Source organism: Narcine bancroftii, chromosome 5 (assembly GCF_036971445.1).
Source record: "Narcine bancroftii isolate sNarBan1 chromosome 5, sNarBan1.hap1, whole genome shotgun sequence".
NCBI lineage: Eukaryota > Metazoa > Chordata > Chondrichthyes > Torpediniformes > Narcinidae > Narcine > Narcine bancroftii.
In genome coordinates this window covers 102,065,909-102,092,323 of record NC_091473.1, presented here as the reverse complement: position 1 = coordinate 102,092,323, position 26,415 = coordinate 102,065,909, and the positions used below count along the sequence as shown (strand labels likewise).

Here is a 26,415-nt window from a genome sequence, read left to right as displayed (position 1 = left end):
GAAGCTAAAAAGCAGGAATTCAAGGGTGGTAATCTCTGGATTATTGCCTGTGCCACACACCTGCGAGAGCTGTAATAGGAAGTTATGGCAGATGAATGCATGGCTGAAGAGTTGTGCAGGGGGCAGGGGTTCAGATTCGTAGATCTTTGCGATCTCTTCTGGGGAAGTGTGACCTCAACAAAAAAGGATGGGTTGCAGCTGAACGGGAGTGAGACTAATATCCAGCTGGGCAGGTTTGCTACAGCTTTTTGCAGGATGGGGTGGTGGGGTGAGGTTTAAACTAATTTGGCAGGGGGATGGGAACCTGAGTGAGAGGAGAGAGAATAGGGCAGAAAATACACTGTAGAGCGAGATTGAGAGGAAGGATAGGCGGTCAATAGAGCAAAATTGCAACTATAAGATGAAGGATTTAACTTGGGGTACTTTGGGAACAAAATTGAAAAAGGCAACGAATACTGAAGGCATGTTACCATAGTCATGGTTGTGATTGAGCTGGTTAGGGAAATAGCAATTCTGGATTGCGTATCATATAATGAACCAGAGTTGATAAAGGAGGTGAAGGTAAGAGAACCCTTAGGATGCAGTAATGATAGAATTCATCCTGCAATTTGAGATTTTTAAAAACTAACATCAGATGTGTCAGTATATCAGTACAATAAAGGGGACTACAAAGGTACGAGAGAGGAACTGGCCAAAGTTGGTTGGAAAGGCACACTAGCAGGGAGGACGGCAGAGCAGCAATGGCTGGAGTATCTGTGAGAAATGACGAAGGTGCAGGACAGGAACATTCCAAATAAGAAGAAATATTTGAATTGATATATTACACAACTGTGGATGACAGGAGAAGCCAAAGCCAAAGTGAAAGCAAGAGAAAGGACAAACAAGGAAACAAAAATTACTGGAAGAGACAGGGCTGGGAAACTTTTAAAAGGTTACAGAAGGCAACTAAGAAAGTCAATAGGAAGGAAAAAAATGAATTTTGAAAGGATGCTAGCAAATAATATCAAAAAGGATACTAAAAGCCTTTTTTAAAGAGTATTTAGAGTAAAAAAGAGGTGAAAATAGTTATCAGACTGATAGAAAATGACACTGGAGACATTGTAATGGAAGACAAGGGGGTGGCAGAGGAATTAAATAAGTATTTTGCATTATTTTCATGGTGGAAGACATTTGCAGTACACCTGACTTTCAAGGGTGTCAGGGAAGAGAGGTGAGTGCAGTCACGATTACCAGAAAGAATATGCTTGGGAATCTGAATGGTCTAAGGGTAGATAAGTCTCCTGGACCAGATAGAAATATAACCTTGGTTTGTGAAAGAAGTAGTTGTAGTGAATATTGAGATATTAGCAATAATTTTCCAAGAATCAATAGATTCTGACATGCTTCCGGAGGATTTTTTTGGGTGGGGGGGGGGTGTTTAATGAAAGCCAGAGAAGTCTACCTTAATGCCATTAATGCCATCCAATTAGAGAATGGCCAGTCAGAAGATGAGGTATTGTTCCTCCAATTTATGGTTGATCTCAGACTGGCAGGGCATGAGGCCATGAACAGACAGGGAATAGGATAGAATATTGAAATGGATGGCCGCTGGGAGATCCACGCTATTATGGCGGACAGAGGCAGGGTGCTCAACAAAGCACTCTCCCAGTCTGCATCCAGTCTCTTCGATGTAGAGGAGACCATAGCAGGTACACTGGATGCAGATTCACAAGTGAAATGTTGCTTCACTTGGAAGGACTGTTTGGAGCCCTGAATAGTGCTGAGGGAGGAGGTGTGGGCAGAAGTGGAGCGAGCATCTTCTACAGTCACCTGTTAGCCTAACATTGAAAGTTGGGAAGTTGTAGGAGTCGAATGTCAAGGATGAGGTTATGGAATACCTGGAGGTGCATGAAAAGATAGGCCGAAGTCAGGAAATCTTGCCTGACAAACCTACTGCAATTTTTTGAGGAAACCATAAGCAAGCGAAGTAGATGCAGTGGATGTTGTATATTTGGAGTTCCAAGAGTCCTTTGACAAGGTTCCGCACATGAGGCTGCTTAACTAGATGAGAACTCATGGGTTTACAGGAAAAATACTAGCATGGGTAGAGCATTGGTTAATCAGCAGGAAACAGAGAATGGGAATAAAGGGATCCTAAGTAAAACACAAAAGTCTGCAGACACTCTGGTTGAAGTAAAAACGTGATGCTGGAAAAACTCAGCATGTCAAACAATGCCATTTATATAGCAAGATCAAGATATGTTACCGACAGGCTTGTATATAAAGGGATCATATTCTGGTTAGCTAATGGTGTTCCATAAGGGAGGTCACTTCTTTTTATGTTGATTGTTAATGATTTGGACTGTGGAATAAATGGCTTTGTAGCTAAGTTTGCAGATAATGCAAAGATAGGTGGAAGGGCAGGTCATGATGAGGAAATGAAGAGGCTGCAGAGAGATTTAGATAGACATTAGGAGAATGGGCAAAGACGTGGCAAATGAAATACAATGTTGGAAAGCGTCTGGTCATGTCCTTTGGAAGAAAGAATAAAGGGGCAGATTATTATTTCGATTGGGAGAAAATTTGGAGGTGCAAAGTGACTTGGTGTCTTTGTGCAGGATACTGTTAGTTGGTGAAGAAGGTGAATGCAATGTTAGCATTCATATCTGGAGGAATAGGATACAAGAGCAGGGAAGTGATTTTGAGACTTTATAAGGCACTGGTGAGACCTCATTTGAAATAAAGGGAACAGTTTTGGGCTCCTTATTTAAGAAAGGATGTGCTAGTATTGGAGAGGGTTCAGAAAAGATTCAAGTGTGATTCCTGGAATGAAGGGATTAGTACATAAGGAATGTTTAATGGGTCTTAGACTGTATTCCATGGAGTTCAGAAAAAAATGAGGGGGGACCTCATAAGAGCATTTTGAATGTTGAAAGGTCTGGACAGAATGCACAACTTCAGGATTGAAGAATGTCCATTTAAAACAGAGACGCATGCACGGGAATTTTTAGCCAGGGAGCAGTGAACTTCTGGAATTTTCTACCACGGGCAACTCTGGAGGGCAAGTCGTTGGGTATATTTAAGGCAGAGATTGATAGATATCTGAATAATTAGGGTATGAAATGTTATGGGGAGAAGGCAAGCGAGTGGGGCTGAATGGGAGGATGGATCAGCTCATGATGGAATGGCAGAGTTGACTCAATGGGCCGAATGGCCTACTTCTGCTCTGTATTTTGTGGTCTACTGTATACAATCACTCTTTTTAAAATACATTTAGATAGATAGGTAGGGCATAGAAGGATATGACCTTCTTTATAAGAATACTGTCGATGGGCAACATGGTAAGTATGGACATGGTGGCTAAAAAGCCCATTACTTTGCTGTATAACTCTCTGATTCCATGACTGAATGACTTGATTCTGCACTGTACAACTTTCAGACTCTGTGACTGAGTGACTCAATGCAGATTCAAAACCAGGAAGAAAAAATGCAACAAAAAGTGAAACACAGGAATAAGAGACATTGGAAACACAACCCAAATCTACGAAATTGTTTCACTTGCAAATTTGTATTCTATTCTGTTATTTAATTACTGTTTGAAATCAGTATCTATCAACCACAGACAATTTTTTTTAAAATTTACAGTTTTATTTTCACAGTGGATTAACATCATGTATATATAATAATTTATTGGATTTAAATTCATTTCCCACGTCTGGGATCAAGAGTGATTGGGAATGAGATTTGAACGTAACATTTTCAGTTGAAGATTGGTACTCTTCTCTCAGCTTGATTAATGATTCCACATTTTGTGCAAGACCCTGCTTATTACAATTAAAGGTGATGCACAGAACTCATATGCCCAAACTTAAATTAACTTGTTTTTAGGCTGATATTGATCTTTTATGTGAGAAATGTGCCCAAATTTAGAGAGATTCTGGACATTTTCCAAATTTTATCACCAATTCTTAAGATTAATTTGGAACCTTGTCCATTAATTGCTCTGTTTGGTTTTTCTCATGATTCCGATAAACTTATATCGGCATCTCAGTAAAAGTTTCAGCTTTTACCACGTTGATAGGCAGACAAGCAATTTTAATAAAATGGAAAGATGATTCATCCCCTACTCAGACACAATAGTTAAATGGTGTAATATCCTATTTAAGTTTAGAGAAAATTAGATATAATATTAAAGATAGAATGTTCCAATTTATGAAAATAGGATTTTTCTTATAATTGGAAGAATTAACCATTACTGTATATCCCTGTGGTTCATTGTCTGTTCTCTGGGAATTGCCAGTGGTTCCATATTATTGAATTTTTAATTAATTTATAAAATAACCTTGATTAGAGGGAGGGGATAGATTAGAGTTTTAGCTTTTAGTTTTTTTTCCCCTTTATTTTATTACAAAGTTATTTCAACAAATGGATTTAACGTGGTCGCACAGATCATTTCAATTAAATGTTTTTGAAGTATTATTAGCAATTATTGATGCAGTTTTATCTACTTTTTTCTCATTGGCCTTTTTGCGTGTGTGCAAATTAATTATTATGTAATTGTCAATTCGGTATTTATGCTTATCTGTTAAACTCAATGAAACTATTTTAAAAAGAGAAATATACCAAACATATGCAGTACATACAATGACATAAACAATAAAACCTGAAGTTCAGTGGTCATTAATCTGGCCAGAAGAATACAGAAAAATACCTGTTTAATTACAAGATCTCACAATGAAAAAAAAAAGACACTCAAGTATGTCTCTCCTTTTCTTCAGTGACTGTTTCTTTGTTGCATGTTATCATGTTGGTTGTCCTTCTAGCTGTTTTTATTCAGGTCCTTGACAAATGCAAAAGCTATATTACATGACATTGTGTCACTATGGTGATCAGAGGATGAGACTCTTTAACCCATCCATTGTTTGAGAAATGTGTGTCAAAATGAGAAACTATAACTTATTTATGCTTCCCAAATATTTTCTCCATGAGTACCCTGGCTTGTACTGATAATGTTAATACTTCATTTACATGTTCCTGGGATAATCATTCTTAAAAGAACGCCAAATATTTGTTGGCAGCCGTCAGAAGGCCACAATCTTTAATACTCTACAACCTAGGAGAATAAACCATTGGGAACATTGCACTTTCTCATCCTACAAAAGCCAGTTCCTGCTGATACTGATAGAGGTATGGACCTGGGACAAAGCACAGCCTCAGTTAAACCTTCTTTGCTGCAATTATCCTGTGGTGTTACCTCAAGCATAACAATCGTTGCAATGATGACATCATCTCCTAGTCGATGAAAGACTACTAATGGGAACTGTGAAATAATAAGTACCATAAAAATAATAACTTCTCTGTCAAATCTAAGTTTCATTGTGTGCTATACATATATCCATAGTGCATATGCTGCAGTTCATCCACTCTCATTAACGGTTTGCCCCATTGTTTATATCCAATAAATAGTCCCTGTATTCTCAATCTAACATGCTCTCCTACTCCACATGTCACTCGCTGAATGGCAATGGTTATATTATTATTGTGGGGTTAGGTTTACATGAGTTTACATGACACTATTTATAGCTCTGCCAGAATGCCAGTGAAATCCTGGCTTTCCATATCCAAACTAATTCATCAATATAACTGCAGCTTCTGAATTGAACCCCATTTTTGTCACATTAAACCTGAAAAAAATATATCACCTTTATTTTCTGAACAGCATAACCAACATGAATTTCAAATCTTCACTTATGAGCAGAAACTATCTCAGAGGATCATTCCTGGACCCAACACACTGACGGCATCATGAAGAAAGCACGTTAATGCCTCTACTTCCTCAGGAGTTTGCAAAGGTTTGGTATGACATCAGAAACCCTGTCAAATTTCTACAGATGTGTTGTGGAAAGTGTGCTGACTGGCTGAATCACAGACTGGATGGGAACACCAATATCCCTGAGCATACAGAACTCCAAAAGTTAGTGGACACAGCCCACACAGGCAAAACCCTCCCCACTATTAAGAACATCTACAGGGAAAGCTGCGGTCGGAGAGCAGCAGCAATCATCAAAGACCAACACCACCCAGCACATGCTCTGTTCTCGGTGCTGCCATCAGGAAAGAGGTAGAGGTGCCACAAGACTTGCACCATCAGGTTCAGAACCAGCTGCTACGCCTCCACCATCAAACTCCTCAACGATAAACTCAATCAGGGACTCATTGGAGGACTCTCACTTGTGCACTTTATTTTCTTTTGTTCTCTCTGTATTGCACAGTCAGTTGGTTTACATTTGTTATCTGTTTACAGTTCTTTTGATTGTTTACGTGTTTATACTGTATACAGTTTACTTTTGCACTACCAATTAGTGGTAATTCTGCCACACCTGCTGGAAAAAGGAATCTCAGGTTTATAAGTACGTTGACAATATATTATAAAATCTGAAAACTGTTATGGTTGACCATTTCACCACAATTACTTTTCCCCTTCTAAACTTGGAAAAGAAGGCATGCAAAACGATTCATAAAGACGTGAAATAAAATCTGAAAACTGTTGGAAATACTTAGTAGGCCAGACAGCAATGGGAGACTGAAAATCAGAATTAAAGCTTCAGGTTGATGATTTGTTTTTATTTTAATTACTGTTGAATTTGTGTCACTCCTTGTTTAGAAACGATATCTGACAAAAAAAATCAAGCTGAAATATTAACTGTTTCTCTCTCCACAGACACTGTGTGAACATTTCTATCATGTTTTATTTTACTTCAAATTTATAAGATCTTCAGATTCTTTTTGCTCTTTGCCTTATGATACTGTTACAAATTCCAGTCAGTTTCATTCAATTTATGCCATCAGGATTAGTCTTCAAGTAAAAGCTGCACTCTAACAAGATGGCCAACAACTAATACACTAAGGACATTACATTTCTTTATGATATAGGAGGAAGCATTTGGCAAAGAGTCCATACTGGCGCTCAGAGCAATCCCATCAATTCCTTTCTTTCAGTTCTTTCCTTGTAACCCATTCTCCCTCAGGTACTCATCAATGCCTAAATTCACCCACCAGCCGCTCATTTAAAGAAAATTTTACAGTGGACAATTAATCTAACAAGCAGTTTGTCTTTGGCATGCATGAGAAAACTGGAGCATCCAAGGGAAACCACACAATCAAAGATAGAATGTACAAGCTCCAAGGACAGCATGAAAAGTCAGCCCAATGCCAGGACACAAGCGCTGTGAGGCAAGAGCACTGCCTGTTGACCAGTGAGCTGTCACTTCCATTGCCTGTAAACATGTCTAATTTATACAGCTCTTCTTGTCATGAAATTGTTCTTTAATTAAATTAAATTCTGGAACTATAGGGATCCAGGGATAGGTCAATTACTGTAATGTGATTACAATGGAGAAATTGAGATTATTTTCCTTTGAGCAAGGAACTTGAAGAGGAGCTTTTTTTTTCCAGATATCTTTTAAAGCTTAAAGAGTTCATTTAATGTAAAGGACACCATTTCCAAAGCTTGAAAGACCAGAGGTCAAAGATTCAAGATGAATGGGCCAAAGAATGTCTCTGAGGCTAGATGAGGTCTACTTTTCTATGCAAGGTATGGCTAGGATTTTGAATGTACTGCCAGACTGATTGGACAATGCCGATTTAACAGTGTCCTTCATAATAAAACTGGAAGGATAGAAATTGCAGGAGTACAAAAGAACAAAGGAAAAGATAAATGGAACTGAAACAGAAAAAAAGTGGAAATACTGGGGGGCACGGTTTGCATATTGGTTAGTGCAACGCATTGCAGCACCAGCGATTGGGACCAGGGGTTGAATCCCACACTGTAAGGAGTTTCAACGTTCTCCCCATGTTGGTGTGGGATTTCCCTGGGGTCTCCGGTTTTCTCCCATCATTTGAAATGTACCAGGGTTTATAGGTCAATTGGGCAGCATGGACTGATGGACCGAAATGGCTTGTAACAGGGCTGTATGTCTAAATTTTAAAAAACAATTACTGAGTGAGTTCATCAAAAAGGAGAGACAAGAGTGAGATTGTTTTTAATGTTCCATTATCAAAGTTTCTTGGTATTTATTTCACCCATGTTTTAACTTAAGTGATCAAGAGGCTTTGCAACTCTTAAGATGGTGCTGTCTGGGAAAACAAATGAACCACTGCTATTTTATTTTAAAACGACAAGTAATAAGTTGTACCTCCAGTAACTGGCGCGTATCTGCTTGTACCTTTGGTACTCCTCAGGTAGATGAATATGTACTTGTACAAGGAGATCAAATTGAGAGTAGCAATTATATTACAGTGGAATGTGTAATTGTGAACAAAACTTTGAGCCATACATTAACACACTGACATCTGTGTCAATTTAGATGTATCAAGATCGCTTCAGTCACTGGGATCAGTGCGAATTTCAGCCAATCAACAGTGTAACAGATATGCAAAGCAGATCTTCAACATGGCTTGAGCAGGCATTAGATTTTATCCCTTCTTGTAAACAATCAACAGCACTTTAACAGAGATCTCTGACTAAAGGGTGGCAGGATTCCTGAAAGTGAGAGTCATTATTGATTGTAAACACATGACCCAAGTATTCTTTTACAGTATGTCACTATTTTTACAAATCACAAAGGAATCACCTCTCCCATTAATGCATTTGCAACCAATGGGAAAGAAGATGCCTATGTTCTGAAAAGTATTTGCAATGCCCTCAGTTTACCTTGAGAAAAAGTCTAAGACTAATTCCTGGAAATGCAAACCAATCATCTGAAGTTGTGCACCATGACACTGCCTAGATTTACCAATACACAAAATGAACATACATAGAATAAAGTATGACGAGGGACTTATAAAGTACATTAGCATTCTTAACAAGTACTGTACATTCCAATGACCCGAGAACTGCTCCAGTGCATAGCCTTGTGAAATTTTCTTGGATTCTTGCTAACTGCTGCTTGGCAACATCAACACATAGAACAACTGATCACGTAGTCTGCTTCTGTTTGAGGTACTTTGCGGTCCACAAAATGCCTGCTGCTTAATTTGCAGCTAACAATAACTGTGCTTCATAATGTAATGCCCAAGTTGGATTGTAGCTATTTTCTGTTGCAATGAGTAGCCTTTGCCCTCCAAATTAATTAAAATTTTATAATTATTGTGATGTTTAATTACATTAAAGGCTTTATATAACTGTGTGATTACAATAATATTCTCTAAAACCAAATATCAGAATCTAATCTATTCTAGAATGTACTGATCAGCTGGCACAAAAAAAGGGAGATTGCATTGCACAGAAAGGATTTTATGTACTGAATAAATACAGGAATAACATGTCTACATTTAAAAAAAAAATTACTGAGTGAGTTCAGCAAAAAAGGAGAGAGAAACAAAGTCTCAGGTCAATTGCATTGCTTTTCAAATAGCTAGTGTGAACTCACTGGGGCTAAATGATTTAATTTATCCATGACACTAAACAAAATCTTTAACATGACAAGAGTGAGATTGTTTTTAATGTTCCATTATCAAAGTTCCTTTGTATTTATTTCACCCATGTTTTAACTTAAGTGATCAGGAAGCTTTGCAACTCTTAAGATGATGCTGTCTGGGAAAACAAATGAGTCACTGCTATTTTATTTTAAAACGACAAGTAACAAGTTGTTCCTCCAGTAACTGGCGCGTATCTCCCTGTACCTTTAATCCAAAATCCTCAGGTAGATGAATATGTACAAGGAGATCGAAGGACATCCCAATATCCTGATGGTCGGTGATAGCATCAGAAAAAGCAACTGTCAGACATGTTTTGAACAATGCATTCGTAGAAGGTATGTTTTTAAACCTTCACGTCGTTTAATTCAGACAAAGTAATATAACTTCTAATAACAATGCTCCATTTGGCTGAATGGTAGAGTTAGGAATGCAAGACATGATGGGCTCATTCCCATTGCTCCCTTAACAGTCAGTACCTTTCCATGTAGGTCATGTTCCTTCCTATCTCTGAACCCTTTCAGTCTGACTTCTGCATCTCTAATTAAAAATGAGGCTGCTCTTGGGTCAGTTGCTCCTTTCCCTCTACCCCACACTGGTGTAATCTATCGGAATCATTTTCTGAAGAGGGTGCACAAAATTGTTGAGGACCCCTTTCCACCCCAAACATGGCATCTTTCAGCTGCTCCCATTGGGAAAGAGGTACAGGAGTATCAGAGTTAGTACCACCAGGCTGAGAAACAAGCTTCTTTCCAAGGGTATGAGAATGCTGAACAACCAAAGGAACTGCTTACACTAACCATCCGAGTCTCTCATATTTATGAAAATATGTTTATTTATATATCTGAATACTGGTCCTGCATATGTATTGTTTGTCTGCATGCATGTGTGCTATGCCTGGTTGTGTGTCTGCGTGTCTTGCACTGAGGACCAGAGAATGCTGTTTTTTCGGCTTGTACTTGTGCAATAAGATGATAATATGATAATAAACTTGACTTGAACATTTTATTCTCCATAAAAGATGCCTCACAATCAAGAAAAGTCGCACAGCATTTGAACCTTTAAGCTGTTTTCAGGAGATCAAGTCGTGTATATATGAGCATTTTCCTGCCTTCAATATTATGTTGTAGACAGCCCAGAATTTCCCTGCTACTACAGTGCAAAGAGTTGAGTGACATTCCTTCACTCACCTCAAGGAAATATGCCCATAATTGACATCACACTCTACAAGTATGATCCAAGAAATTCCCACATTTTACTCAAATACAAAACCTCATGTCCTATCATCTCATTTTGTTCACTTGCATGTCTATCCTTTCCATTATAAATTCTCATATCCACATTAATAATGAAAGCTGCTGTTGATGTTCTTCTATTCACATTGGCAGTGAGAACTTTTGTACAGGTCTAGGGTTTGCTATTTCAAAAACAAAGCCCTGCTGTCTCCGAAGATTACTATTGGTATTGATTCTTGTGAGCAAAGCAGTGACAGATTGTTTAGTAATACCACAGTGATCTGGAATCTATGGCTGCATACGTGCCCCACAATGGCTTGGGTTGGGGATGAAACAGATGGCAAGTCAGTGAAGTCAAGAGTGAGAAATTCAATTTTCTGATTGCATCTTCTTGGACATAATCAAAGCTGAGGGACTGAGTGTCCTCTCCTGTCCCCTGCTGGACACTTGATTAGAAATGCATGTCTCTGTGAAATGGACTGAGTTGTGATCCAGTTGGGGGTGCATCCTACGGTATGACTGGAGAGGAAGAAACCTTGTATTTTCATATTTCTTTCAAAATGCATTAATGTACTGTACCTTTAAATTGCTTAACACCCCCAGGGAATCCCTAATCTTAGTGTGAACTGTTTGATCCACTCTACATGCAGAAGTGTTGTGCCAAGTTCAGAATGCTAAGTGGATAAAGTCCCAGAAATTCTTTGGAAGGATGTGGGCTCACTTCAACTTTGCTGGGACTGGGAACTTGATGTTTCACATGCCACAAAAAAAATCTATCCCAATATTTCAAGTTTCTGAAGAGTCAACAGGACATACTGCACACCCTGATCTAATATATTTTTTATGCAAATATGTCCATTTGTTTGTATGTTTTTCGTACAAATCAATATGGAGCACTCTAGAAATGTCCAAGTTTCATTAGGGGTAACATTTGATGCTGAATGTCATGACCACATTGAATTTAACTTTTAAAGTCATATGAAGTTCAAAAGTTCAAAAAAAAATGTGAACCTGCACCAGGGCCACCTCGATTAGTTACAGGGCTGTTCATTCATGTACATTCTGAATAAAAACAAGTGGCCAAATCCAGTTCAATTTGGGCCCAATAAAGTGAAACAACATTGGCAGAAACTCTTCACAAGCCCATAGAATTAGACAAGGGTGAAAGCAGGAGACAGCAGAGGAACATCAGTCTCGCCCCTCACTGTTGATGCTTCCAGACATGCAAGAAACTGAACAGTAACGATACACCCAGCTCAGTGCTCAGGCCTCCAGACAGGCAAGGGATAGGCAGTGGGAAACAGAACAGCAACACCAGGCCTACCTCAGTGCTCAGGCCTCCAGACAGGCAAGGGGCAGGCAGTGGGAAACAGAACAGCAACACCAGGCCTACCTCAGTGCTCAGGCCTCCAGACAAACAAGGAGCAGGCAGCAGGAAACAAAAGAGTAGCAATATACCAGTCTCAGTGCTTAGGCCTCCAGACAGGCAAGGGGCAGGCAGTGGGAAACAACTGAGTGTTTTATTTCCCAGGCAATGCTGGATATCCTGTTAGTTAATAATATTTAAATCTCAATCAATCAGACAATATACATTATGAACTCTCTGCAAAGTTGGACAGCTCAGGCTAACCTACTGATTTTTACAATATCGAATCTGCACTAGTACTGTTCAATAATTCACGAGTTTTCAGATGATCTGAGCAAACAAATCCTCAAGCATAAATGTTAGTATATTGATTTGATGTCTGGACAGTAGGTATCTTCTAACTCATTGCAGACAGTATCCACTACGTGATGTCTGGAATGTCTGAAAGCATGGTTTCAAAAATAATGCTTCAAGTATAATGTATTTTGTGCACCTGTTATGAAATATCTGTTCACATCCTGCAATTACATAAAATGGTTTGTTATCTTCAGTGTTCAAATGTTAAGTAATTGATAGATTATTTAAAGTTATGTTTACACAAGAACATATTATTTAATGCATCCCCGTCCTACAATCTGCTTTGGCTATATGTAATGCAAGATTACTGCAAGGAAGTATTTTTTCCAAAAGAAATCTCTTATTTGTTGGCCTTAAAACATCAAATGATGGAATATTCCTTGCTTAAATTTTTCCTTAAAGCACTCCACTGCCACTGGTGTGGACCCGCGGGGAGTGGAGATGCAGCAGTTCTGCAGGGTCCAGCCGCCCAGTCAACTGCTGTCAGCTCTGCATGGGGTTTGAATGGCCCGTTGAGGGAGCCGATAGTGGCTTTAGTTGAAATCCCGTGACCTATTAATCGGCAGCAGCATCAAGAGACTGCAGGCTCCAGTGAAGTGGAGGACGGGAGGATCATGCTGTCTGAGAGAGAGAGAAGTAGAGGAGACGACCCATGGGGATGGTGACCATAGTGGCGGACAGTGGGGGGGGGTGGGGGGGAGCTCTGCGGCTAAGGGACCAGTGCATGCGGCGAGCTGCTGAAGACTGGCTCGAACTGGCTGGAGGGATACCAAGTATTGGAACCAGGATGCAACGAGGTGCTGAGGGCGCTGAAGGTTTCCTGACGGTGTCATTGGTTTGGATCTGGAGCTCAGATTGCCAATGGTTTGGACTGGACTCTGTGTATCTGTGGAAGCACTGGAGGTGAATCTATGGACACTTGGTGACTCTTTTGGTTCTCTCTCTCTGACTGTAAGAACTGTAAGAAGTACCTCGGCAATTCTTGCCGGTGGCGAATCTGTCTGCCTTGCAGCAGGCAAAAATAAATTTCTTATAATGTGCCACTGTTTTATTACTATGATAATGAATTGAATCTTAAATGAGCAACAAGGATGTGTGCTGAGAGATGGTGGGAGATCAGGGGAATTGCCATTTTCTTTTGTCAGTTTACAAATATTGTGATCATTAACATTGAAAAACATACATGATGCAGAGAGAATAGTGAAAACTACTTTGAACATATTTGGGAAGGTTATCCACCACTGTCACAGAGTTTACTTAGTATTTAAATAGGAAAACCAGCAGGTCTTCCTCCTTTAAATAGGATGTTGACCAAAGGTTATTCAGTTAGAGTGCGAAACCAAATGGCACCAGCAAACTCTTCTATTCAATCCATATTAGATGAAACTGAGGTTCTTAAACAGAGGTGTTCCTATTTGTGAATTCACTTAGCAGATTGGTGAAATAAAACAGAATAATAAATTGGATGAAAGGCCTCAATTACAATGTTGTGATGGAATGGAATATTATCTTGTTGAAAATGCTTGATCACAAATGGAAGCAAATTACAATAGCACAATCAATGGATACATTTCTCTTTGTTTAGTCCTGCCTTGTTACTGACAGCATGGGCAACCAACCACCTTTTGTCTTGTTACATTTGTATATTTTATTTTCCTTCAAGAGATGACTACAATTTCATATTTTTCACACTCTGCTAACATATTCAACAATATATTTCTTTCATCTCTCTCTCTTCACATCCTTTCTTTTTGAATCCTGTTCAAGAATTATTGCCAAGTTGATTTACTGTCATTTTATGTCAGTAATCTATATGTTGAATCCTTTTAAAGGTTCATTAGGAAAATGCCCTAGAAAATTCCTCTCCAGACTCCATGTTCATAGCTCCTCAAACAATCAACTAGGTTTGTCAGGCTTGATGATGAGTGAACAATTTCTATAAATTCTCTGTAACGAATCCCTCCAGTCAGTTCAGTGAAATCCTGTTCTCCTCAACAACACAATATGCTGTTTTTGATACTGTTCAGGGGATGGCTTACCGGAGACAAGCCACAGTGGTCAGGCCTTAGGCAAGGAGTCTGGCTTTTTGGCTCAGAAGAAAAGGGGGAGAAGAGGAGAGCTGTAGTGATGACAGATTCAATAGTTAGGGGAACAGATAGGAGGTTCTATTGACCAGATCAGAGACTCCCAGAGAGTACGTTGTCTGCCGGGTGCCAGGGACCGGGGATGTCTTGGAACAAGTGCACAGCACTTTTAAGTGGGAGAGTGAGCAGTTAGATAGTGTGTCCGCATCAGAATTTTGGATCATTGGCCTCTCTTCGAGGGAACGTGGGACCTGTTGTGGTGGGACAGTTGCATCTAAACTCAAGAGGGATCACAGGAAGGCTTGTTAGTGCTACTCTCGGAGGTTTAAAATAGAATTGCAGGGTGATGGGAACCACAGCACCATGGCAGATGGTATTGAGAAGGATGTTGTTAAGCCTGCAGACAAAGACAGAAATAGAAAGGTTGAGCATGGCAGGAATAATCTTCTAAGTTGCATCTATTTCAATGCAAGAAGTATTATGGGTAAGATGGATGAACTTAGAGTATGGATCAATATGTGGAAATATGATATTATAGCCATTAGTGAGACTTGGTGGCATGAAGGGCAGGACATGATAAAAGGGAGAGGGGTGGCATGGCTAGCCATGGAAAATATCATGGCAATGCTTATTCAGAACTGATTAGATAGGCCATCTAATGAGGCCTTATGGGTGGAACTGAGGAATGAGAAAGGAATGATCTCCTAAATGGGATTATATTACAGACCTCCCAAAAATCAGCAGGAATTTGAGAAGCAAATGTGAAGGGAGATTGCAGACAGTTGCAAGAAACGTAAGGTTGTAATAATAGATGATTTTAACTTCCCACATATTGCTGGGAGTCCCATACTGTAAAAGGGCTGGATGGGTTAGAGTTGTGCTCAAGAAAGTTCCCTAAATCAATAATTAGAGGTCCCAAAGACAGAGAGTGCAACACTGGATCTCTTATTGGGGAATTAAACATGGCAGGTGATAGAAGTGTCTATAAGGGAACACTTTGGATCGAATTATCATAATGCCAGTCTTTCTTTGGCTTGGCTTCGCGGACGAAGATTTATGGAGGGGGTAAAAAGTCCACGTCAGCTGCAGACTCGTTTGTGGCTGACAAGTCCGATGCGGGACAGGCAGACACGATTGCAGCGGTTGCAGGGGAAAATTGGTTGGTTGGGGATGGGTGTTGGGTTTTTCCTCCTTTGCCTTTTGTCAGTGAGGTAGGCTCTGCGGTCTTCTTCAAAGGAGGTTGCTGCCCGCCAAACTGTGAGGCGCCAAGATGCACGGTTTGAGGCGATATCAGCCCACTGGCGGTGGTCAATGTGGCAGGCACAAAGAGATTTCTTTAGGCTGAAAAACCTCACAAAGATAAGCGTATACAGAGCCGTTGTCATACCCACACTCCTGTTCGGCTCCGAATCATGGGTCCTCTACCGGCACCACCTACGGCTCCTAGAACGCTTCCACCAGCGTTGTCTCCGCTCCATCCTCAACATCCATTGGAGCGCTTACATCCCTAACGTCGAAGTACTCGAGATGGCAGAGGTTGACAGCATCGAGTCCACGCTGCTGAAGATCCAGCTGCGCTGGATGGGTCACGTCTCCAGAATGGAGGACCATCGCCTTCCCAAGATCGTGTTATATGGCGAGCTCTCCACTGGCCACCGTGACAGAGGTGCACCAAAGAAAAGGTACAAGGACATAATGCCAGTAGGTTGACGATAATTATGGAAGGTGATAGATCTCGTCCTTGTGTTGAGTTTTTAAATTGGAGAAAGTTTAAATTTGATGGTTTTCTGATAACATATCTGGCAAATATAGTTTGAGATGGGATGTTTTCTGGCAAAGATATGCTTGGTATGTAGGCCTTCAAAGGTGAAATTTTGAGAATAGAGTTAAATGCAATATTAACCGATTAAAAGAAATTTTGGCTGAGAGATATTGAGCCTCTGGTTAAGAAGTTGCATAGCAGGTGTAGGCAGCAAGGAAAAAAATGGGGTACTTGAGGAGTCTAAAAATGTAAGAATACACTTAAAAAAAAATCAGGAGCACTAAAAGATGGCACCAGGTGGCTTTGGCAGGCAAGGCGAAGGAAAATTCCAAGGGTTTCTTCAAACGTGTTAAGAGGAAAGGGTAGCAAGGGTCAAAATTACAGACGTGAGGCAAAGCAGCAGTGAGGTTATGGACCTTGTACAATTACTGAGAAGGAGGTGCTTGCTGTCTTGATGCCAAGGGTGGGTGAATCCCCAGGGGCTGACTAGATATTCCCATGGACTGTGAGGGAAGCTGGTGCAGAATCTACAGTGGCCCTCGCAGAGGTACTTAGAACATTCTTCACCATGAGTGAGAAGCCTGAGAATTGGAGAAAATGCTCTTCCATTTTTTAAGAAAGGCTCCAAGAATAATCCAGGTAATTAGAGGATGGTAAATCTGACATCTGCAATGGGTAAGTTATTGGAAGTTTTCTTAAGAGACTGGATACACAGGGATAGTCAACATGTCTTTGTTCATGGTAGGTCACGTTGAACCAATCTTATCTCTTTTTTGAGGTTAGCAAGAAATTTGATGAATGAGACATGGTGGATGTTGTCTAACATGGATTTAAGGCCTTTGACAAGTTTCTGCACGGGAGGTTGAGCAAGTAGGTTCAGTTGCTTGGCATCCACAATGAGGTAGCAAATTGGATATTAGCTATATGCGAGAAGCTGGATAACAGTAGTAACATACTACCTCTCTTACTCCAGGACTGTGACTAGTGCTGTGACTTGAAGATCAGTGCTGGGTCCATTGTTGTTTGTTATTTATATCAATGATTTGGATGAAATGTGGTAAGTTGGATCAGCAAATTTGCAGATAACATGCAGATTGGGGGGTGAAGTGGATGTTATGCTGTATAAGACTTTGTTGATATCATTGTGTAAGTCTTGGCTATCTACCTATAGGAAAGATATCAATAAGATTGAAAGAGTGCAGAGAAAATTTACATGGATATTATCAGGAGCTGAGTAAGAGGGAAAAGTTGAATAGTTTATGACTGTATCCTCTGGAGTGTTAAGGGGAGATCTGACAGAGGTTTGTAAGCAGGCTTTTTCCACTGAGATTGGGTGAGAAAAGATGAGAAGATATGGGTAAGGGTGAAAGGTCAAATGTTTAAGGGGAATATAAGGGGGAATTTCTTCTCTTAGAAGGTGATGAGAGTGTGGAATGAGATGCCAGTGGAAATGGTGGATTCGTTTAATTTTAATAATTAAGAGAAATTTGGATGGTGCAGTGATATGTGATATGAGGGATATAGAGAGTTATGCTCTAGGATGCAGACTAATTGAAGAAATAGTTTGGCATGACTAGATGGGCCAAAGAGACTGAAGTGCTCTATGGTTTAAATTACTAAATAATTACTGAGCTTCTCTCAAGCACTGTGAGATTTGCAAATTTCCCAATCAAGTGGAAATAAAATCACAAAATTAGCTGAAGGAATTTCCTCAGATATTTTGACCAAACATTTGGACACTTTTTCATTTATATACAACCATTAAAGTCCATAATCAACCATTAAATGACATTCAGTCATTAGTGTTGCAATTGATACTTTCAGTCTGGAAAGTAACATCAGCTTCACTTTTAAACCTGTGAATTGACAATACATGGATTTCCCAACCTTAATATCAGATTATTCTCCACCAATGTATAATCAAAGTGAAAATATGGATCCATTAACTTTTTCAATCCAAGAAAATGTTTGGATAAGGTTGCATGCACAAATTTGATCTACCACATAATTAAAATTATAAAATAACGGCCATGATATTCAGAGAGCCCTCCAATAACTTTGGTATTTGTCTCATTGATACTGTAGATGCTAAACCCAAGGATTGGCAAGTAACTCTGCAGGTGTATGTAGTTTCATGTGTATATTACAAGGCTACAAACTGATAGCTAGGATGCAGAGGTAACATAAAGAGGAGAAAAACAATGGACTGACTAACTATGATTCAATTTCTAGCTATTGCCTGATGTAACATGCTTTTGATTTGCTCCCTTCTATCTGGGAGTGTGAGATTTTTGATGATCCACATTTACTTAAGAAGTTTACCAGACATTAAGTGTATAGTCATTGGAAACCACTCCATGCTACGCCTCATGTTTGTAAAAACCTCATAGACCAATGGAGGTTTCACTGATCCATTGTGTAGTATGCCTCTAGTTCAGCTACCACTACCCCCTCTCACTTACTACCAATTGTAAAATGTGAGGAAGTAGTTTCATTGATAAAAATGATGGTAATTGAAGGTTCAGAAACAGCAAATCAAAGTTAGATAGTTATGAGTAGCACATCATTAAAACAAAGACTCATCTGCTCAACTCCATGATCACTGACACAAGCTCAAATTCCAATTCCATATTTCAAACCTCCATTTCCACTCTTCTCCCTCACTGCAGAACCCCCTTTGATGTTATTTTCTCCCCACTGGTAGCCCAACCCTCACATCATTTTCTATGTTACACTGGCTCCTCCTGTCCAAAATACTCATACAACTATAACCCCCTCAACTGGCTGGAAATTTGCCGATACATTGTCTATCACTTAGTCCCACTAATCTAAATGCCCTTCAATTCCACTGTTCCCTCCTGGTGTCTGAATTTTCAAGTCTATTCAATTCAGAAGAAGTAAAAGATATTTCTGTGGCTTTAGATTGCTGTAAATGTTGTTGAGTCTGACATCTGATATCCCAGTTGGCTATGTATGTCTGGCCTCAATAAAATAGCCTGCGTGGCATTGTAGAACAAATTCATTAACAACATCTGGATATTTTCTCTGTGAAAAAGGAAGAGCGTACTTAAAATATAACTAGCAACAAGAAGACCAAATGACCAGCTACAACACAAATTACTTTCTATGACACTCGTGACATTTCATTTTTTTATGACAGTATTTTATCAACTGCCCATCTAAACTCACATTCCACCTTAAGCAATTGCTATGCCATAAGTGCTCTGTGATTAGTAAGGATTGGTTAAGATGGTATATGTGAATGGGAAGGGAAGATTGAGAACCACTGCTCCAGACCCAATTGTTACTGAAATATTTTGCTTGAGAAAAATTGTCATTGATCCATTCCCTTTGGGAAACAGTGCACATAATGAGTCAATTAGGTACAATTAAAACAGTGGTTTTCAAACCTTTTTCTTTCCACTCATAAACCATCTTAAGCAATCCCTTACTAATCACAGAGCACTTATGGCACAGGAATTTCTTAAGGTGGAATGTGAGTTTGTGGGGTGGGGTTTGAAAACCACCACTTTAGGACATGTAATAAAAGTGCTCTGTGAAGCCTAGCAAAGGTCTATTATATTAGCATTTATGTACTTGTACTCCTTCAGGTAAACTAGTACTAGTCTCCATATCACATGAGACAATTGCATTTTCCTCTCCCACTCTAATGTCCTGACATTAAGCAAGAATTTAAAGCTTGTGTTTGCATTTGTGTACAAAAGTATCTGCCCCCTGCCTTCTCGTCTCAAGTCCTGGCTCAGGTTTGTAAGTAAATGGCACTCTAAACCTAATCTGAAGATATTCATTTCTTATACTCAGCAATGCAGCTGTGAGAAAGCATCAGCCTGGCGGGGAGAGCTGCAGAGCCTTGTGTACAGGTAATACACTATTTAGTCACTGGTGGAGCATGGCCAGCACAATGAGAAATAATTATTTAGTTCAAATAAGATAGGATTTTGAGAGATCAGACATGGGTCATAATTATTTCAGTATTCTCACCAGGATATTATTTATGCTCTTCAATTTTGGAAGCCTCGTGGTTATTTGTGATCTCCCTCTTCACTATACCTGATCACTCCAGATATCATGAATGGCTTCTTCCAGTCACTGATGAGCCATTACGTAATAGTAAAAGGTGAAAATATTCCACATTCCATATCACAATATGAAATTGCAACTGCTGTATTTGTACAATTTATGTTTTTTTCAGGATATGCCATTAACCCTGATGTTGAGTAATGCAATTGAAAAAGAAACACTGCATAGAAGCATGTTAAGCGTATACAAATACACACAAAATAAGAAAATGGTTACACCTCAAAGATCTGGGAAGCCAATAGATCAAGGAACGGTGTAGTTGAATGGCTCAAAGGGATACATAGGCCCAACCACCATGATAAAATGGAATACATAACATCAACATGCAAGTTTCCAGTGATATCTAGAAATGCCGTCAAGCTAGAACATTTGTTAAACCAACTCTGTTTATCTATCAACATGAAAAATAAAATGTGGCCTTACATTCAGGAACCCCACCTGTCCTGACTGTTGGCTGGTGTCAGGGCAGACAAGTTGGACAAACTCCTTCAGGCTTTCCTGACTAGGGTGTGGATGATAGCGGATGGCCGTGTGTGAGAAATAAGGACCTGGCTGCTGGATGATGGGAGACGTTGGAAAATGTAGAGTTGAGGCTGTTGCATGAGGACTGGCTGTAAAAAAAAAAGAAGAGATTTTGTAAGTAAAATTAGCTCAATGTCAATGTAATCAATTATTGCTTTCAAGATACAAACTCCCATTTATCACTAAATTTTGGATACAATTAGAGCTAAAATATTTCACAGAAAATCACCAGTTTATAATTTCTTTATGCTGCATTAACTCTTATTTATAGAATATGGATAGAAACAATTCAATCACCTTCCAAAGAACTCTGGTGTATAATATATGTTCTTCAAATAGACTTAAAAATTAAAACAGCAAGCAGTTTTGGGCTTTTATTAATTTAAAACTAAATACACCCTAAGTGTAATGCACTGTTGGGATTAGTTTTAACACCTGCAATTATGAGCTACTCAAGTCAAAGGTAGAACTACAGAATCTGATATCTAATTTCCACCGTGGGATATCACGATAATATCCCCAATGTTTCAAAACCACAATATAACAAAGTGTGTTCTGTTGGTGTTGCACTGTAATGATTGTCCGCATTTCTCAGTAAATTGTTTCTATTTCTAATTTTTATCAAATAATTCTTATTCTGACAATTACAGCCTCTTGAAGAAAGTAAACAATTCTGGACATTTGGAATAATTTCCCATTTTTTTGGAAGAGTAATATGCCAGATCAGTTACTATTTCACCTTAATGTGCAAATGAAGCTGAAAAGTGTGCTACAAATAAAGAGTTAAGCCCAATGAGGAACTCAGAGAATAAAGAGACTCTGCAAGTGTCATTTCTGAAGTGACATGACCTTCAATTAGTGATATTGAACATTATTCCGCATGACAGATAGGAGACAATATTCCACAACAAGAACTATAAATCCAATCACACCCAATTTCAAAAATGACAGCTGATTGGTTAAATAATATCTGCCTTAATCTACAGGGGACAGCTAAGCTTAACTAATTCTATTTTAGTACCATTAGAAGGCCTCAAATACAAAATGAATTGCAACAACTTCTAATTTGCAACATAAAATTGTAGAAATCCTGAAAGATCTTTTTTTTTAACAAATGAAAAGAAAATTGGAAGAGAATTGTAAGGATTCACTGAAAGCAGGGGCACAGTGCTCATTTTTTTAGGTGTCGGGGATCACCAAAAACGGCGACAAGGAGGTGCTGGAGCCGCCCCATGAAGTGCCTGGCGCCCCGGTGAGCTCCGGCAGCACTGCACCTGACTGGAAGAACAGTGCAGCATATTTTCTGATGAAAGACCATGAACTGAAAACCTTAATTCTGTTTCTCTCCCCACAAATCCTGTCTAGCTTGCTGAATATTTCCATGATTTTCAGGAGTGCTTTTTTTTCTCCCCTCTCAGGTTCCCAGCAAACTGTATTTTCTTTGCTGAGCATACATGCTTCTGGAAAGTTTTTGGAATATTAATTTGGAATAAGTAAGGAAAGAATATCAGTTGGTCTTGACCTCCATTTGAAAGGAAAATTCACAATATATTTGTTAAGGGTTGTAAAACATTTGTCAAGGCTAATGAACAGAGCTCTTGCTGAACTGCACGAGATGTGGGGCAGAGAAGGAAAATACAAATTACTAAGTTCACAACTCCTGGTTAGACTTGTTGTAGAGAAGAATTTATAGAATCAGATCAAGTATTCTACAGCATTTGAAACTGCTTCAAATACACCAAACAAAAATATTGTACATCCAGAATTATTTTATCATCTAGTTAAATGTAACTTTTTAAAAAAATTAGGCATAAAGTACGGTAACAGGGCAATTCAGCCCTATGCGTCCGTGTTCCCCAAATTACGCCCCATTAACCTACAAACCCAATACATTTTTGAAGGTGGGAGGAAACTGGAGCCCCTGGATAAAACCCACACAGACATGTGGAGAGCATGCAAACTCCTTACAGACAGCGCAGGATTCAAACTCAGGTCCGAACCCAATAGCTGGTGCTGTAAAGGCATCGCGCTAACTGCTACATCAACCATGTCAGCTTCATATATCGTAATTCAATGATACGTTGAAGAATTACACAAATTAAAACAATCAGTTATACTTATGGTAGAATGCAGAAATATGATTCAGCAATCAGTAATTTTGAACATCTGAAAGTAATTATTTCTAATAGAATATATTTTGAACAAAGCCAAATATTTCAGAAGTTTCACAATTCAACATTTATGATATTAGTTTTCTCTTAAACATTTTCATGAAGTATACTGGAGATTAATGAATGAACAAGAGGAATCCTAAAGGAATTTTGGAATTTACAATCAGTGTTCTTCCAATCAACTTGTAAAATATTCCTTGTGGTTTAGCTTCTACCATGTCCTAACAAGGTGTTTGAATTTGATAAACAACTCCATAGTTTGCTATTTAGTGTCGTAAATAGGTTCCACAAGTCTCAGTCAAAATGAAGTTATTTTGTAAATCTTCTCCAAAAAAAATTGAGAGATTGCATCACCGATGTGACAAGGATTAATGTTGCCCACTTCATTTTTGTTATCCTCCACTCAAGGCTTTTATCTATAGACTCTACTATAGCTTTGGACCAGAGTTTGTAGGTAAACAAGAGAAACTGCAGATGTTGGAACACTGGAGAAACACACAAAATGTTGGAGGAATTAAATGGGTCAGGCCAGGCAGCGTCCATAGAAGGCAAACATTTCCTGATTATTGCTGATGAAGATTTTCAGCCCGAAAGGTCGACTCGCTTTGGAGTTTCATGCTTACAGCCTGATCTACTTACCCATGTTACACGGAGATTCCAGTAAAATGGCATGTCAACGACCCATGTTTGGGTCAGAATGGAGTGCTCACACTGAACCAAGAAAAGCCAATTCAGTGCGACCTTTTAAATAGGGACCTGGCATCCTGGTGCAAAAGGAGGTGGGACCTGCAGCATCACAGTGTCGGCATCCCGGGAAGGTGGGTAAGCCTTTTACACAGGTTCCGATACAAAACACATTGGCTCTGATACAACTACCTTGGTGGGTAAGGACTGGGATGAAAATGACCCCCTCCCATACCACACAGCTAAGTGAAACAATAAAAAGATGATTAAGTACTGTCTTGCATGGGAAGTGTAAAAGGGCCTACTGAGATCCTCCAGAATTTTATGTGTTTGTAGGTGCCTAATCCTTACACGTGATATTGAAGTTAGAAGTTGGCCAAAGGCCACAAAATAAAAGCCTTTTGTCAATTCATAGATGCACCTTGGATTAGTGCAAAGTGAGCAGACCACAGCCTCGTCATCAAACTTGCAGTTAATGGCACCGATGTGGTCTGGCACACTGACTTCTATCTGGCAGCCAGACAGCAGCTCTTGAACTCCTCCTCATACCTTTCACTTGACCATAACTCCATCAATCAACACGAGGCCACAATCTCCTGGACCATTACTGATCTAATTGCATAAAGACATCTCTCCACAGCCCCCAACTGGATTGTGTCCCAACTCAGCACAAACTGGACATATCTAACTTCCCTTGCTCCACTGGAATATTTCCTTCACACCTAGACTATCCCATCTCCACTTGTTCAGTTCTTTCCCACCTATACCTTCCACATCTTGACAACTTCCAATTCCCTGATCCATTTTTTCATCTTTACCATGGACATCCAGTCTCAAGCCATCTCCATCTCTCATCAGGAAGGTCTCAGAGCCCTCCACTTTTTTCTGGACACAGATTCATAGAGTACCCATCCACAAACACCTATCAACCTGGAAGAACTTGTTCATTCCCTGGAAAACTCTTTTTATTCCTAACACTTCCTACAAATTAAAGGTGTAGTCATGGGTCCTCGCATAAGCCTTACCATCACCTGTCTTTTTGTTGGCTACAATAAACAGTCCATATCTGGCATATCTTCCCAAATCTTAGATTAAGGGAAGGCTTTCGACCAGATATCACACATGTACATAATGGATGTGCTCTCCAAAATGGGGTTTAAGGAGCGAATCTGCAATTGCATTAAACTGCTCAACACAGAAATCTGTAGTGCAATCCAAATTAATGAGTTGGAAACAGATAGCTTCCCCATCAAGTGTGGAGTTAGGCAAGACTGCCACTGTCTTCAGACTTATTTATGTGCTGCATAGAACCTTTTGCTGAATTCATCCGGAACAACAAGGGTATAAAATGAGTGATGTTGCCAGGCAGTGGAGACACTCAGGTCATGACCTCCCTGTATATGGACGATGTCACTGTCTTCTGTTCGGATATATGATCAGCATATGCAAGCATTCTGAGTCCACTTCAGGTGCCAGGGTAAACCAGAACAAGAGCAAGGTAATGCTCTTCAGTAACTGGCCGACTCGTCCACTATCCGTTTCACAGTCAGATCTGATTTCCTGAAGGTGATGGGGTTCTGGTTTGGTGGGGCTGAGGCATGCAACAAGAAATGGTTGGAGCAGATCACAAAAGACCACCAAAAATTGGGTCTGTGGGTGTGGCACTCCATCTCAATAATGGGGAAGAACCTGGTCATCAGGTGAGAGATGCTCTCGGTACTGCTGTATGTGGCACAGGTACACCCCATACCCCACACCTCCACGCTGGCAGTTAGCAGAGCAGGTTTCCGATTCATTTGGGGATCCAAAATGGATAGGGTCTGAAGTAGCACCATGTACAAGTTGACAAAAAATGGGGGCAAGTGCATACCCAATGTGGCCCTCATTCTGAGGACAACCTTTGAGCATGGTTGCATCAGGCTCTGTGTGGAATCAAAATGCAAGGGCATCAAGTACCGCGATGTGCTGAAGTTCTTCTTATCCTAGGCATTGCGAAGTATAGGTCTGGCTCTGTTGCCACGCAATGTCTCAGTTAGCTGGACTTTGCCACACCACCTATCCTTTGAGAAACAGTTTTTCCAGAACAAGGCCATAAGGCAGTGGTCAGCATGGAACGTCCTGAAGAAAATGAGAGATGAGGACTCGATGGATGTGGTAGGATGGTTCCCTGAGCAGACTGTCCAGTTCATTTGGCAGAATGCCTCATTGCCAAGGCTCTCAAATAAGCAGCAGGACTTGGCCTGTCTGTCAGTGAGAGGAGCCCTCCCAGTGAGATCCCTCTTGCATAACCAGAAATTCACCCTCCACGCATGTGGTCCTGAGGACGGCAGCGGTGGAATGGAGACTGTCACTCACCTCTTTGCTGAATGCAGATTTGCAAAAATGTGTGGCGAAGGTTCTTGTCGTCGTTCGTCCCCTATGGCAGCAAGACAGAGGACTCTCTGATTGATGGGTGTTCCCGGCAACACACTTTGAGTCCGACCTCCAGAATTGCTGGAAGACTATGAACTTCATGAAAACTTACTTTGGTCTGCCTGAAACCTGCTGGTCTTTCAGCATTCTGGGATGTCGGTCCGGGAATGCTGCTGACTGGCACAATCCAAGCTGCAGGAGTACATGCTGAGGGATGCACTGAGGCTTAGTGCAGCCGATGCAAGGGCATTGTGGGTAAGGACCT

At 40.0% G+C, this 26,415-nt stretch overlaps 1 protein-coding gene across 50 annotated transcripts in view; it reads right to left on the bottom strand.

The window, feature by feature from the left end:
* The window catches only part of nfia (nuclear factor I/A), a 607,739-nt gene that overhangs the window by 83,232 nt on the left and 498,092 nt on the right, over window positions 1-26,415 (bottom strand). For all 50 annotated transcript variants that reach the window (XR_011357787.1, XR_011357794.1, XR_011357786.1 and 47 more), the window contains one exon: window positions 20,785-20,972. Coding sequence is in view for 21 of the 50 variants with exons in the window: in XM_069938538.1 (XP_069794639.1) it covers window positions 20,785-20,972 (188 nt within the window). In the remaining 29 variants the exon portion in view is untranslated. The remainder of the gene's footprint in view (window positions 1-20,784; window positions 20,973-26,415) is intronic.